At 32.1% G+C, this 16,091-nt stretch overlaps 2 protein-coding genes and 1 pseudogene across 3 annotated transcripts; 2 read left to right on the top strand and 1 right to left on the bottom strand.

Annotated features, from left to right (window-relative positions):
• The first annotated feature begins 1,956 nt into the window (after positions 1-1,956).
• LOC107931507 (galactokinase) lies at positions 1,957-7,605 on the top strand. Its single transcript, XM_041101452.1, has 13 exons — positions 1,957-2,232; positions 3,483-3,667; positions 3,897-3,943; positions 4,139-4,233; positions 4,336-4,418; positions 4,486-4,554; positions 4,696-4,881; positions 4,979-5,113; positions 5,212-5,346; positions 5,878-5,948; positions 6,043-6,120; positions 6,574-6,715; positions 7,260-7,605. Exons 1-13 carry the CDS (start codon positions 2,070-2,072, stop codon positions 7,368-7,370), a joined length of 1,500 nt encoding a protein of 499 aa, XP_040957386.1. The 5' UTR covers positions 1,957-2,069; the 3' UTR covers positions 7,371-7,605.
• A 3,955-nt stretch (positions 7,606-11,560) lies between these two features.
• On the top strand, positions 11,561-13,783 carry LOC107931388 (uncharacterized). 2 transcript variants are annotated; one of them, XM_016863267.2, is made up of 4 exons: positions 11,561-11,698; positions 11,962-12,650; positions 12,873-13,020; positions 13,150-13,783. In XM_016863267.2, the coding sequence occupies exons 2-4, from the start codon at positions 12,152-12,154 to the stop codon at positions 13,208-13,210; spliced, it is 708 nt and encodes a 235-aa protein (XP_016718756.1). In that variant the 5' UTR covers positions 11,561-11,698; positions 11,962-12,151; the 3' UTR covers positions 13,211-13,783. The 2 variants fall into 2 exon arrangements, with proteins under 2 accessions (XP_016718756.1, XP_016718757.1); XM_016863268.2 differs by lacking the exon at positions 11,561-11,698 and adding an exon at positions 11,732-11,804.
• Positions 13,784-14,027: 244 nt separating this feature from the next.
• Positions 14,028-15,496, bottom strand: LOC107931415 (desiccation-related protein PCC13-62-like; annotated as a pseudogene).
• Positions 15,497-16,091: the final 595 nt, after the last annotated feature.

A 16,091-nucleotide genomic window follows, 5' to 3' on the forward strand; every position in this document is an offset into this window, starting at 1 on the left:
AATTATTCCGAGATTTTTTTTTCAAAATATCCATTAGACTTATCATGTTGAAATAAATTTTTTAATAATATCAAATTAAAATACAAATGGTAAATTATAAAAATAGTCATTTATGTATGGTCTAAATTATTTTTAGTCACTAAACTTTAATTGTAACAAAATAATCATTTATTACATTTTAATCACTGAACCGTTATCCTTAGTTAAAAAATGTGACAGAAATTTGACGCGGATAATAATAGTAAACGTGTATTTCAGGTTGATGTTACCTAAGCCAAAAGTCATTCTAAACAAAAGCAAAACCTTTTTTTCATGAACCCTAAACAACTGCCGATGCAATCTCGTCGCTACCAAATGTCATTGGGTTAAGGCTTGAGCTTTCAAGGCTTCAATGTCCGAATCTGTTTACATAAATGAGAGCCAAAGAACCACCTCGAGCCGACCATATTTGGGTCCCTTAGCTGGAACTTTGACACCTACAAGAAAAGAGGACTTAGAGATTCCATATCTTAATCTTAGGGAACTTAACATAGAGCACCAACAAAGGTTTTCCACCTCTGCCATGCCCATTTATTTGGTCACTTGAGACCCAAACCAGAACCCATCTATATTTTAAGGGTCAAGACTCAAGCTATATATATATTTTGGAGAACATGGCTTTTGTCCTGCGTTATTTATTGTTGCTACAATGTTTTTGCATTGCGAATAGGATCTATTGCTATTTTTCTTCTAAATAGGCGGCGGCTTTTGGATAGTGCCGTCATTGACGTTTTGACCCTCTGAATGGAAAGATACAAAGAAATTAGGGTGACAACCCTCTGACCCATTAAATTTATTTTGTTAGTTGACATCGATATGGATTGTATGTCAACATGTCAACATTTAACAGTTTGATCTTTAATAAAAGTAATTTTAATAATTATTTCTAAATATTAATTAGATATTTAATAATAATATAAATCCTTTGCCACTTAATTAACTATATTAAAATCATATATTAAACTCGATCAAGATGGGCCACGACACTAATTTTCTTTGTTATTGTGATTATACTTTTTGCTAAACTATTCTAAAAACGTCTAGAATTTATCATTTTGTTTAAATAAACTATATTTTTATGGTTCAAATAAAACCTCAATAATTACTCAAACAAAGCCAACACTTAATTAACTTTTCATTTGACGGTCTTCCACCCATCTTTCAATTATTATAGAAGCACAATATTCACTCTAATCAATTTTAGCTTTTTGTTTAGTAGCAAAACACTTAGAAAATTCAATTTTCCATTTTTATACATGTTTAAATGTGCTAGAATTCATGTCTTTCTAATTTTCACAGAAAGATTCAATCAACAAAATATATTTTTATAGACTATCTAATTACTGTTATTTTATATATAAAAGACTGATAAAATAATATTTAAGGATAAACATGATTAAGATATTGGATTGATTCAAAATTTTAGATATATACATATATATATTCGTTTTATTTTAATGGTATAATTATGAATTTCATCACTTTATTTATGAAAATCGACAAGATAGTCTCTTTACTTTATTTTGTTAGAATTCAATCATCTTATTTTACAAAATTAAAAAAATAATTCAGTTGAGTACCGCTATTAAATTTTGTTATTAAATTATTGAGTTACAAAATAAATTGACAATTCAACCATTTGTATGCAATCAAGTAACAAAAATCAATGGTCTGAGTTTATCAATAACTGGATTTACTTCTTTTTTTTTTTTTTTGGTAAAGTAAGAGGACCGAACTATGACAAATCAAATTAGAGGGATTAATTTCTCAAGTTTATAAATAAAGGGATGAAATTTAGAATTAGACATATTTTAATTAGTAGAGCTGCCTGTCGTTATGGATATCTGCCACGTAAAATATGGCTTTAAATAAAATAAATAAATAAAAGAGCAATTATTATTAAAAAGGACCAATCGATTCGAAATTATTTAGATTTTGATACGGTGTGTTTTATTCGTAAGGGAATCAATCACTCAAAAAAAAAGAAAATATTGCAGGCTACAGTGACCGGAAGAGAGGCAAAGAGAGCAATGGCGAAGCACGAAGACCTTCCGGTTCCGGTTTACTCTTCACTAGAACTGGTCTACGGCGAAGGATCTCAGCTGGAAGAAGCTCAGCTTCGGTTCGATCAATTGAAGTCCAAGTTTGTCGAAGTCTTTGGTCATCCTCCCGATGTCTTCGCTCGATCTCCAGGTTTGCTTTTCTATGTTCTCGCTGTTGCTGAGCGATAAGCAGGAAAATTGACTTTGATTTTTTTGGATGAAAGACTGTTTCCTTTTTTTTTTTTCTTTGTGTGTGTGTGTGTGTTAAATTCTAATGCTATGTTTAAGAACGTGAACTTGAAAATTTGGATTTAGGTTTCAATTACTCTATAAATCGTGAGGAGAATGAAATTTATACTTAAAATTAGTTGAGTTTCAGTATGATTATATATCTCGAATTCAATTAGTATGATTAAGAACGTGAATTTGAAAGATTTGAGTTTAGATTTCAATTACTCTATAAATCTCGAGGAGAATGAAATTTCTACTCGAAATTAGTTGAGTTTCAGTATGATTATATATTTCGAATTCAATTAGCATGATTAAGAACATGAACTTGAAAGCTCTGAGTTCAGATTTCAAGTACTCTATAAATCGTGAGAAGAGTAAAATCTATAGTTAGTATGATTAAGAATATGAATTTGAAACATTTGAGTTTGGATTTCAGTTACTCTATAAATCACGAGGAGAATAAAATGTTTACTTAAATTATTCAAGTTTCTGTTTGATTATATATTTCGAATTTATATAGTATGATTAAGAACAGGAACTTGAAAGCTTTGAGTTTAGATTTCAATTACTCTATAAATCGTGAGGGGAGTAAAACGCATATTTAAATTAGTTGAGTTTCAGCATGATATATATTCCGAATTCAGTTAGTATGATTAAGAACATGAATTTAAAGACATTTGAGTTTAGATTTCAATTACTGTATAAATCGTGAGGAGAAAAAAATGTATACTTAAATTAGTTGAGATTTAGTGTGATTATATATTTAAAAGATATAGAAACATAAATTTCAGATTCACAGATATCCTTAGTAATTTCAATTTTCACATAGTAAATAAGCATCCAAGAAATGCATAGATTTGAGAACTAATCATGAATGCGATATTTATGTGTTTTATCACACAATTTGCACTATTTTTGAAATTCAAGTTCTGAACTCTACCTTAGAAGAATTTCTAGTTGTTCGCTGAGAAATGTTTTGAGAAAAATAGGCTACATTGATTGGCTAATCAAAACAATTAATTAAAATGGGAAGATAGTGATTTTTCACTTCCTCTTGTGAGTGGTTTGATAGTGATTTTTCACTTCCTCTTGTGAGTGGTTTGACTGTTTTAATTGTGAAAAGTGGTTATTTTTTAATCGTTTGATCAACTAATGGCTATTTATGTGTAGGGAGAGTGAACTTAATTGGAGAGCACATTGACTATGAAGGATACTCAGTGTTGCCTATGGCAATCAGGCAAGACACAATTGTGGCAATCCGAAAGCACAAAGAAGGGGAGGCTGAAAAGCTTCTAAAAATTGCTAATGTCAATGATAAGTATGCTACCTGTACTTATCCTGCTGATCCTAACCAGGTAACTTTAGCAATGTTCTAACCTTCTGCTTTTCTTCTTCTAGTTATCCAGTTGATTTGGTAACTTGTTAAATGTTCATCTGCAAGTTTACCTATTTAACTACCATTCCCTGATTGCATTAGTTTCTATAGCATTAAAAAAAATGCTGACTTCCTTCTTTGTGTTGGTTTGTTGGCTTAAGGATTGCTCTTCATTTGAGTTAAAAGGCCTGATATTGTTAATTGTGCAGGAAATTGACTTGAAGAATCATAAATGGGGCCATTATTTCATTTGTGGGTGAGATATTAAATTCTTCTTCTCCCTATATATGTTTTCTATTTGACAATGACAGTCAATATAATCTATTGATGTTTCTATCCTTTTCCCAAGTATGTGAAGACACTTCAGAGTGTAATATATATTGACTATTCTTGTATTGCAATCAATCCCCTCAAAATGGTGATGCTAGTATTGTCCATCCATGTTATGCAGGTATAAGGGTTTTTATGAATATGCCAAGTCAAAAGGAGTGAATGTAGGTAAGCCAGTGGGCCTTGATGTCCTTGTTGATGGAACAGTTCCTACAGGTATTCTTTTGCTCCACTTGCATGACTTTGATGGTAATTGAATAAAAATTTAGCTTTGCATGGTGGTTCTTTATAGAAATTGGATTATCTTTTTTGTTTCAGGTTCTGGTCTATCAAGCTCTGCAGCTTTAGTTTGCTCAGCTACAATTGCTATTATGGCTGCTTTTGGTGTTAACTTCTCAAAGGTACTATATCTTTGCATTGGTAACCACAAGTCAAAATTTGAAATACTAATATCTGCGTCTTTAACAGAAAGAAATTGCCCAACTAACATGTATTTGTGAACAACATATTGGAACACAGTCAGGTGGAATGGACCAGGTTTCACTTTTTCCTACATTTAATTTTCCTGAGTTGCTGTGAAGCTTAAAATGCTACCTCATTATAATTTGAAGTTATTTAAATTTACTCTGTTATTATTGAAAATCGTGTGTAACTTACTACCCTGTTTAATTATTACAGGCAATCTCCGTTATGGCCAAAAACGGGTTTGCTGAGCTAATAGATTTCAACCCTATTCGTGCAACTGACGTGCAACTACCTGCTGGTGGTACATTTGTGATAGCCCATTCATTGGCAGAATCTCAAAAAGCAGTAACAGCTGCAACAAATTATAATAACCGAGTTGTGGAATGCCGACTGGCAGCTGTAAGTTACATTTCCTTACTGAAATTACAACTTTTTGGGGGGTTTCTTGCATCATGGCATTTCTAATTCTACCGTCTTTGTTTGTCCAACATTTCAGATCGTGCTTGGTATAAAGCTGGGAATGAAGCCACAAGAAGCAATATCAAAAGTCAAAACTCTTTCAGATGTGGAAGGATTATGTGTGAAGTTTGCTGGTGGTCAAGGTTCTAATGACCCTGTCCTTGCAGTCAAGGTTTCTATTATTTAATTTTCTACCTCCATGATATTGCGGTGATTTCTTTTTTCGTTAGAAATTATACAGTCTTACGTCAAACTTTACTTTTGCTTCAGGAATTCTTGAAAGAGGAGCCGTATACTGCTCAAGAAGTTGAGAAAATTACTCAGAAGGATCTTCCATCAATCTTGTGTGATAACCCAACTTCTTTAGATGTGCTAAATGCGGCCAAGCATTTCAAGTTGCATCAGGTACTTTTGGTTGAAGTTGAATAGATCGTTTATTTTTTCAAATTAATATTATTATCAATTATGATTTTTTTTTAAATTAATTGCACTTATGTTCCATAATATATACATTTTCTTCAACCAATAGTGACTTTTTGAGGTGCTTCTCTAAATGCAAAAAAATTGCCTTTGGACTTTTGTGTAGCAAGGTGGCTACCACTCACATTACACTTTTTTGAAGGGGGTTGTAACTTGGGAATAGGAAAGGGGTTGCAGATGCTAAGATTTGAATCCTAAGCCTACTGGAAAACCACCACTTAAGGGTTGCTGCATAAACCAATTGGGTTAAACCGTAATTTCCCTTTACACTCCTCTTATTACCGGTTCCCTTACTGGAACTAGTACCAGTGATCCTGATATATTGTCTTCATCTTTATGCGAAACTTTAGGTCTTTAAACCGTTTTGTACATCTTTAACATTTTCACTACAAACATTTTGATATACTGGGTTAAGTTATGGAGTATTTTAGTTATTTCTTGATTCTTAATTTCCAGAGAGCTGCTCATGTCTACTCCGAAGCCAAGCGTGTTTATGCTTTCAAGGATACTGTGGCATCAAAGTTAAGGTGACTTTCAAATTTTAACAATAGGCTATGTTCTGTCTGAATGCTGAAGTTGTTTCGTAACCGATAGTTAATGATTATTAATAAATTTGTGCAGCGAGGAGGAAAAGCTCAAGAAACTCGGCAATCTTATGAATGAAAGCCACCACAGCTGTAGTGTTCTCTATGAATGCAGGTACAACTATCAGAATGTACATCGAGTCTGTTGAACTGTTCGTAAGATTGTAACTGAAAACTTGTTAAAAGCATGATTTAGTGGCCCTTTTATTGTTTAACATGAATCTGTCACACTGCTCCTTCGGTCATAACTGAAATCTCCTTAAAAAAGGATGATTTGCTTCCTTCTTTCTATGCATGATACAGTTTTTTCGACCTATATTACTCGTCCTCTTTGTAGTACTGATCTTGACTGACGTGACTTTAGGTCTTGTAAGGCAATAATTACAAGATAACTTTATCTTATATTACTGTTAACACTATTCTCCGTGATTATAGCAAAAATCGATTGGCTTGGCTTGTTTTGCTTATGTGGGTTTTCTATGTACTGTGATTGTATTTTCTTTTGATGGCAAGCTCACATGGTCTGCTGGTTAGTGTCACTTATCTTACGTTTGTAATTTTTAACTAGCTGCCCGGAGTTGGAGGAAATTGTAAAAGTATGCCGAGACAATGGCGCTATGGGAGCAAGGCTTACCGGAGCTGGATGGGGTGGTTGTGCCGTGGCCTTGGTAAAAGAGAGTATCGTACCACAGTTCATCCTCAATTTGAAGGTATAGCTCTCCGTGCAAGCTCTCTCTATTTCCTTCCGTTTTAAAGGCATCATATTTATACTACTAGTTAAGCTTGTAACTGTCCCGAGTCATTCCTGACACCAAGTCAGGAAGAAAATGACTAAAAACCCCTTATTATTACAAAAAATATCAAGATGTTTCAATCTTTCTATATTTTTATAAGAAAATATTACTATGATAGGGATTTGAACCAAGACCACCATGATTTTTATAATTTCAATTTCACTATTTCAATCAAACCTTCGTTTGTATGTTAAACAAAATTTTTATAAATATTTCTTTTTCACCCATATCATGGACATGTCATAATCTATAGTCTAGTATATATATACGCGTGATTTTATGTATATATATAAATATGAGCAAGCTTTAAATCCAGCTTTGTATATTTAAGCAAGCATCAAGTTAGCCAATAAGAAAAAATTTGCACAGTTGACACGAGATCCAGCATATATATGTGTGTGTGTGTGTGTGTGCATGCATGTATATAACAGCAAGCATTAAGACTTTATTATGTTTTCAGGAACAATTCTACAAGTCTAGGATTGACAAAGGTGTGATAAACCAGAATGACCTTGGTCTCTATGTGTTTGCTTCAAAGCCTTCAAGTGGTGCTGCTATTCTTAAATTTTAGTATGTTTCATTTAACTTATTGGTTGTGCCATAAAACATTTTCAATTTCACATGCCGAAGATTTAAAAAAGGGAAAATCAGTTTAGGGAATAGAGAACATCAAAATTCAATAAAAATTTGATCGTTTTGTGTATGGTTTTAGACAAATTGGACACTGATTTCGCTCTATGTAAATGGATTAGTGACGTTGAGCGGGTAGACATTAATTTATTTACCGTCTGTTTCTCTTTCTTCAATATCATCTCTTATTTATCCTAAGACCGACTTGAATATGGTTTTTTTTCCTTAATTTTTGGAAGTTATTATTATTATAAATACAAAAAAAAAAAACCATGAGTTGTACGTGGTAAGTATATTTTGTGCTAGCGAGCAAACATGACATGGGTGATTGTTTTGATTGTGGTGGAGTGGAAAGATATTTCTTTGTACGTAGTCTCCCGACCAAGTGACCCAATCAACAATGGTGGTGACTGGTGATCGAAGTTTGGAAGCTTTATCGATCAACGGTTCTTTGGTGTTCGAGTTATTAGCTACTTTAGTCGTTTTATCAATTCAATTGAATACTCAAAAAGTTGATTAAATAATTTAATTCAATCATTTTAACATCGACCAGTTTAGTTAAATAGTCACCAGATGTCCGGTTAGTTAAAATAGTCATTAAATACTCAGTTATCAAAATCTATTTTTTGTTGGTATAATAATCATTAAATGTTTGAATTTTTTTAATTTTTATAATTTATTTCTAATTTTAAAAAATCAAGTTTATATAATTTAAAAACTAAAAATTAATTTTTTTAAAAACTTTAAAATAAAAATTATAAACATATTCATAAATAAATAAATATTTATTTTTCTTATTTTCTAACATAATATTTATTTATTAAAATAGTAATTAGTACGAATCGTCTCGTTCGTCGCATGAAGAAAATTACTGAAAATTAGTTGTTGTTGTCTTCGGATTGGATAGTGGTCCATAGTGGATTGAAAAGATCCAAGCCCACGTGCCTTTGTACCATTAAATAAAGTTAAAAATTATCCCAACTTCTGGCCTGCCCCCCCCCCCAGTCCCAATTGATTCAACTTTAAAATGGACAACCTATCTAATCTTATCATTATTATATTATTGTACACTATATAATATTACTTTTATTGTTATCATGAAATTATTTCGAAGATTTGATTTTGTACTTTATGATGCTCTAAACATCATATTTTACATTGGACACAATTTTACGAAATCTTAATTGAGGTGAAGCATAGAGAAGATTATGAACACGTGTAGATCAATCTTCTTAAATACTTGCAAGGATTCGTATTCAGTTTGCAATAACGTTATACATTGTAGTGTAATACTATTATCTCAACTCATTTGCCAATGAAGCCGTGTTGTATTTGACAAAGTTCAGGGCTCTATTTTTTCGGATTATGAAGTACAGAATTATGACCTTAATCCATATTCCAATGAAGTTTTGGTAGTTGTTGCGGGGGTTAGATCCTTTTAGGAGGTTTTTTTAAGTGTTATTTGATTGGACTCTCAACAATTAAAGGTATTGGTTTTTGGGAAAGGTTTTGTTTCATGGTCTGTAGAGAGTTAGTGTGGCATGAGTAGTTGTTTTGAGGGTTTGGTTCACAGAACTATAAACGATTTTATTGTACATCTATTTTTCAGGATGACATGAGAATCTTACCTTTGGCAGGGTTTGAACCCTTAAGAACATAAATAACTTATTGGGGAAGACGGTATTACAAAGGTAAGGCTATATATGTCTTGGTGGCTAGTTCAAATCCCTGTTGGTGTGTTTTTTATGGTTAATATTATGCATAATACTAGCACCTTCCGTGAGCTATTACATGTCGCATTTTTATCAACAGAGGTGTTTCCATTTCGTGTACCCTTCAAGGCTCTCCGGGAAGTTGGGAGACAACTTTGACATAGAAATAATTCCTTCACTGTTTAGGGGTCCCAAATAGATGACACTTTGAAGAGAAATCTCGAGAGAGAGTTTGAACATCTCTCAACAACAGTATTGTCAAATGCCAAGACTATATAATTTTAATATTAGTTTACTTCATATCATGTACTAATAGTATATAAGTTATTCTTAAATTTATTTTAATTTAAATCTCATCATTTATAAATCGTTAGTTGAAATAAATTTTGTGGATGTAATATTTGAAATTATAATTGTAGTTATAAACTTTTCTCTAAATATCAATCCATATCCATAATGCCATAATTTTATTAGTTTCTAACATTTCAAACTAGCTCATTTACCACGTGGACCCTAGTCTTTTTTCTTGCATTTTTAGGATATTTTCATGACGTGACTGTTGAATTGTTTGAAATTCAGCCTCATATACTTTCCTTTCAAATTTTACATAATTTTCATAAAAAATATGCTTTCCATCATTTAACTCAATGATAAATACATCATTTATTACTTAGGAATCCATTAATTTAAATCTAAATTCCACCTAATTCAATTTAATTATAAAAAAAATAATGATTCAAATCTATTCAATCAAACCTCAATAAATAAATAAATAAAAATCAAACCCTAACAAGAAGTAACTCTCATTGAAAAGTGAAGTAAGATTGTTTGAATTTTGTTGGTATGATTAAACTATTAATAAATTTACGTTTTGATCTAAAAAGTTATAAAAATATCATTGAACTATTCAAAAGTTTTCATTTAAGTCATTAAACTATTATAATTACTGTTGTTTGGTCTTATATGTTCTCACCGTTTGCATCAATCGAAAGCTTTTCTTCTTCTTTTATATTTTTTTTTCATGAAGCAACTTGAAACACTATGAATCTAAGAAAAAAAATCCAAACAACTATCTTTTCTGATCTTCAACATTGACCGCCAAATCGATTTGAACATAAAGTATATTATTCTACCCTTTGATGAGTATTGATCTACTGCACCGATTATCGAATTGTCGCTTAGAACTTGATAATCGTACTTTTAAAAAAAATACTTAACAACCTAATGACTTAAATAAAAACTTTCGAATAGTTCAATGACTAAAACGAAAACTTTCAAATAATTCAGATATTATTTTATAACTTTTTAAAATTAAGTAATTAAAACGTAAATTTACTATTAATTTAGTGTGATTGGGTGTAGTTTGCCTTTATTTTCGTATATGAATGCATGGATACACCCACTTGGGCAATAAACAGATTGGAGGGGGGGGGGACTCTCACATGGTAGGGCATAGAAATACAGCAAATTACGCCTAAAGTATCTTTTTTTTTTTTTGCATTTGATTCAACTTTCTTAAAAAAAAAGAAATTGTATCATGAAACATTAGATTCATTACGTATCATCTCTTAAAGTTGATGCTAGGATTTAGGGTTATATATATATATTATATGGATTTTTCTTTGATGAATTATTGCAGCAAACATCGTATCTGATAATGTTTAAGCAAATGGGTCCAAAGCTTCCTAACTACAAAGCAATGAACTCAGCTGCAATTAAACCAAATACATTATTATTTTCTTTGATGACAAGTCACATTCTATGAATCAGTAAAAATCAGTTAATTATCAACTTTTAAGGCTAAAATGTGTCATAAGTCCCTTTATTTTTTCTAAATTTGAAATTTAGTTCTCTCAACTTTTTAGATTTCAAAATTCAGGTCCAATTGTTAATATTGTTAAAATTATTTTGTTAAATTCAGTATCATTACAACATTATTTTTTTAATTAACTGCGTGAGTATTTTTTTTTAAAATTTAAAAATGTCTAAGTCACTAGCTTTATTGAAAACATGTGATGGGTTCTAAATTTTACAATAATATGATTGATACATTTCAAATATTTATATGATTACAATAATAATCACAATCATAATTATAATATACGTCAATCAATTATAATAAAAATTAATGTTACATAATATAATCAAAGAAAATCAAATAACATCCAATTTTAATAAAGTTAACATTTATTATTTTCTTTTCGTTTATGGTTGAATTGCAAAAACCGTATTTAACAATGTTTTTTAAATACTAAATCTATTTAATAATAAAAGGACTAAATTGATAAGGTTCCTATAATAAAGGAATCCACTAGGTAGTTTTACCCAAATTTGAAATCTGTCAGTTTCCACTTACCTAGTACTTTCCAATTTCCCTCCTCACCCTTTTTATCTTCCTTTTTCTAATTAATTAATTTAATCCAAAGCTATTAAAATTCTAAATTGCATTAATTGATTCGGTCGATATATAGATTAAGCTTTTGTAGACTGAACTAAAGTAGAGCCTGTCTCTTGTTTCAGCATTGGATCTGGGTATTTTTCTTGCTTTCACTGGAAGGTATATATATACATGTATATATTCTTTTTATATATCTTATTGTTATTTATCTGATAAAGAACCCTTTTTTCTTTATTGGGTATTGATGAATGTGGGGTTTTCATTGGTACATTTTCTGGGTTTTGAATCGTTTTTATATTTTTTTTCCTGCTTTTTATGCATTGGCTCTGTTTCCAATGGTTTTTGATATTTTTTTTCTTTTTTGGGGTTTTAGATTTTATGATTTTGTGATTGAATCTCTTACATTCTGTTGATTATTTCAGGGTTCTGCTCATTGGAGGTTTGATAGTGAAAGTGTTCCTCTGGGTAGTAAGTTCAATAACAAAGCTAAATTGCATTTATTTAAAGCCGTGTTTTTTGTGTGAATTTTTAAATCTGCAAAAATCCCCAAACTTGTAATGTATTTGTATAGATTGAGATTCTGAGAGTTAGGATTTTGATTGGTTGATTAATATGGCTCCTAGAGATAAAGATTTAGAACTTGGAATTGAAAATGGGGTCATTGTTAATGCTAGAGGAGAAAAAGAAGATTATAGCATAAGCCCTATTTCAGACATTAGCCGACCCGTTGTTAAGGTTAAAGGTGGTTTGGCCGATGATAGAGTGTCGTTGTCTGGTGATGTTTCGAGTTGTGGTAGTGTTTGTGTGGAGAACCCGAATGGTGATGGTAAAGATGCTAAGGAGAATCGATTAGCGAAGGAGAAACGTAAAAGCTTGGGTTATAAGAAACCTCCTAAACCTCCTAGGCCACCACGAGCTCCGTCCTTGGATGCGGCCGACCAGAAATTGATTAAAGAGATTGCAGAACTCGCGAGATTGAAACGTGCACGTTTGAAAGCCTTGAAGAAGATGAAAGCTACTAAGGGAATGGGAACGACATCTTCTAACAGTACCAACAACATGCTTGCTGCTGTGTTTACCGTCATTTTTTGTATTGTCATGATCTTTCAAGGTAATGTCTTCACTATCTTGCAGCTTGTGGTATGACCATTGCATTATTTATGGTGTATGTGATTTGTTTATGGCTTCGTTTCATTGTGATTGGCGGTAAAGATGCCCGATCTCTCTGTCTCAATTTATCTGGTATTCAGTTCTATCGGATGGATACTATATATGCAACCTCGGTTTCCAAGCCCGGAATGTAGCTTAAAATTTGTTTGCCGTTTTTATGCAGGAATGTCATCCGGGAACAGACCGACAAGTTTCCAAGGTTCACCCGTGCTAGCCGGAGCCAGAACAGTGAAGGGCGGTCTAATTTCAGTCCAGTTCTCAGGGAAACAATCTGCCAACATACCAAACCAACCCGACTCGGGATCTCCCTAGTACGTAACCCTTCATATTGGGAACACAACTTGATATTGCATTTCTATGCGTTCTTGGTACTTAAACCGAATCAATTAAGATAATAGCAGCAATGGTAGTGATTTTCAAGTCTGCTTTCCTTTTTGTAGTTTAGTGGAACAGGTTGCGGGTCTAGACCCTTGGGAAAAGCCGAAAAGATCTTCAGGATAAGCCATTTCTCCAGAAGATGTTTCGTATTAACAGCCTTGGTATCTCCGGAGTTTAACTTTTCCTGGTAATTCATCCCTGGACTCTTGTATGCTATTTGAATAAAGCTGAAAGGGATGGAGTTAAATTAGCATGTAAATTTTTGGCCATGATTCTTAAATCTCAAATAATAATAAAGTATAATAAATTTGAAAAAACAATTGTACAATAATTATGTTCTTGCAAAGTTGACTTACAAATCTGAATAATTATATATGTTTTTTGAGCCTGGACTCTGGATTCGGGTGTAAGTATTGGTACGACAATGATATTTTTAATTTTGTATTTCACAATCTTTCGCGTCATAGCCATAGTATAGAACCGTGTTTAAATATCTATACGTTATTAGTGTGGGATATGAATATAGTCGAAGAAAAAGGAAGCTTCGGGTTTTCTTTGTTGTTTCTTTCTCGATGGATTGTACAGCAAGTGATGTAAAAGTTTGGTCATAAAATCATAATCATGAGATGTTTAGAGCTTGATCTGATTTAGAGTATTTTAATTTTTTAAATAATAGAATATTTAATTTGTTGAGTTCATGTGGATTCACGTGTGCTTGTTTGTTTAATCTGTCTCTAACTTATTTCCCGCGGACTTGATTATTTGATTTAAACTCGATCTGACAAATCAAAATTATAACTGGTTATGATTACGTATCCATCCGATATGTCATAATACATTGGTTAAATGTCAGCATCAGTTCCTATACTTGTACGTAACTTTTAAATTTAGTCCCTGTGTCTAAATTAAACTAACATCAACTAAGATTTGCTATTCTATCAATCTCAAAAACAAGTAATAACAGAATTTATTCAAATCATATTTAGTTATTATCATTTAGATTAAGATCTAAGCTCCAAACACTACAACATATATTACTTGCTACATTACCATGTTACGCTAATGGTAACCATTGGGTAAATGGGGCCCACCAGGGATGCTTTCATTGCCACTTCCATACACAATCTTCAAAATCTCTTCCGGTGTTCGATTGTAGGCGACCGAGAATTGATCTCCAGCGAGCACGTTGCCTTGCACTCTGCCTTCGCCTCCCTCATTTACTGGAACCGTAAGGCTTTCATCTTTGCTCCCCGCACGTCCTAGTGTGTTTCTAAGGCTTGAAATCCGTCTCGTAACCTCGTCTACATCTATATCATACGGAGGAACCTTCGCTAGTCTAAGCGGATATAGCAGTGCTCTTATAACAACATCTTGCCCAGATTCTATCCCTAGGAGGCCTGTAACCAACTGCAAACAAAAAAGTTACGTCTAAGGTGAGAATAAGTGGGATTTCATGAAATCCTCTTTAAATCAACAATTGTGATTAAAAGGCAATATTAAGAGACTGTAGCCGTTTGATCAAGCTACGTTAAAAACTAGGAAATTGAGCAAGTAACCTAGAATTTGTTAAATTAGATAGTGAATACATTATTTTTTTTCTAAACCAGTTTTTCTCCTTTTTATTTAATTAATTGAATTGGTTAAAAGGTAAATTCACATTTCTCAATGTAAACCTTATATGTTATGATTAACAATGGATTAGTGTTTCTTTTTCTCTCTCTTTTTTTCAACTGATTTAAAAGGATCCTACTGCAACAAAGCTTAAAAAAACTAAAAAAATGGGTTAAAATGGTGGCTTACCTTCTTTGAAGTGATGCTAAAGAGCTTGGGGATAGTATCAACATAGCCAGTAAGTCAAACATAAGGGATCAAATAGGCAGCAATGAGAAAGCTAACATTATTAGCATAAGGATTAAATGGGGGTTGCAATGGACTATCAATTGCTTGGTCTATCACTTTTGCAAATGTTGATGCACTTAAATCAAGTTGTGGCCTTGGGAACCCCCTCACTACGTTCTTAATTTCCCTGCAAATATACATATATATAATCCTCACATTCAAGTGCATACATACATACATACATACATACATACATACATACATACACACACATATATATAAATAGGTACTGACTTTATGTGGCCAACTTCTTGGTAACCAAATTGAAGGATCACACCATTGGTGATACTGTCAAGGTTAGCCTTTTGGGCACCAATAGGAGGTGGACAAGAAGAAATCAGCTTCTAAATACTCGAGGTTCAAAGAAAACTCCAACAAATCCACATGAAAGATGGGTAATATGGTGGCATTTAAGTCTAAAGGGTATGCAGAAGGAAGAAGAAGAGAGGTTATAAATGAAGAAATGAAGACAATGGCTGCAAAGGAAACAAAGCAAGGTGCCAATGCCATGGGTTTTACCTAATTGATATTGATGCATGTCTCAAGGGGCATTGCCCTTATATGTATATAGGCAACGGTGAAAGTACCTATGAAGTCCTACTATTAAAGGGACCGGATCAAATTAGTCCTAATGGACCAATTTAATCCCTTCACTATAAAAAAAAAGAATCAGATAAAGTTAAATTGGAACACAATTAACATTTACTATTTTAAAAATTATATGAAAACTATTTTTTTTCATTTACAGTTCAACTCCAAACAAAATATTTCATTCGAAGAATCATAAAAGGCTTTCAAAATATAACACTGTTAAACAATAAATGATATTTTTTGAACCTTAAAAATGTTACATCTATTCTAATTTGGCTTTATTTTATTTTATAGTATTGGAACTAAATCGATTCATTTAATAGTAGAATTATTAATTTAATATAGTTCTTATAATAAAGGGACTTACCAAGTACATTCACCCGAAGGATTGATGTGTATAACCACGAAGGATTTGGTTTAATGGAAACCATTGTCTCTGCACCATGGTTATTGGAATCGGATGGGATCAATTGGATTAGAATTAGATTGATATATTAGTCTAAACAAAAAGGTT

Source organism: Gossypium hirsutum, chromosome D09, assembly GCF_007990345.1.
Source record: "Gossypium hirsutum isolate 1008001.06 chromosome D09, Gossypium_hirsutum_v2.1, whole genome shotgun sequence".
Lineage (NCBI taxonomy): Eukaryota > Viridiplantae > Streptophyta > Magnoliopsida > Malvales > Malvaceae > Gossypium > Gossypium hirsutum.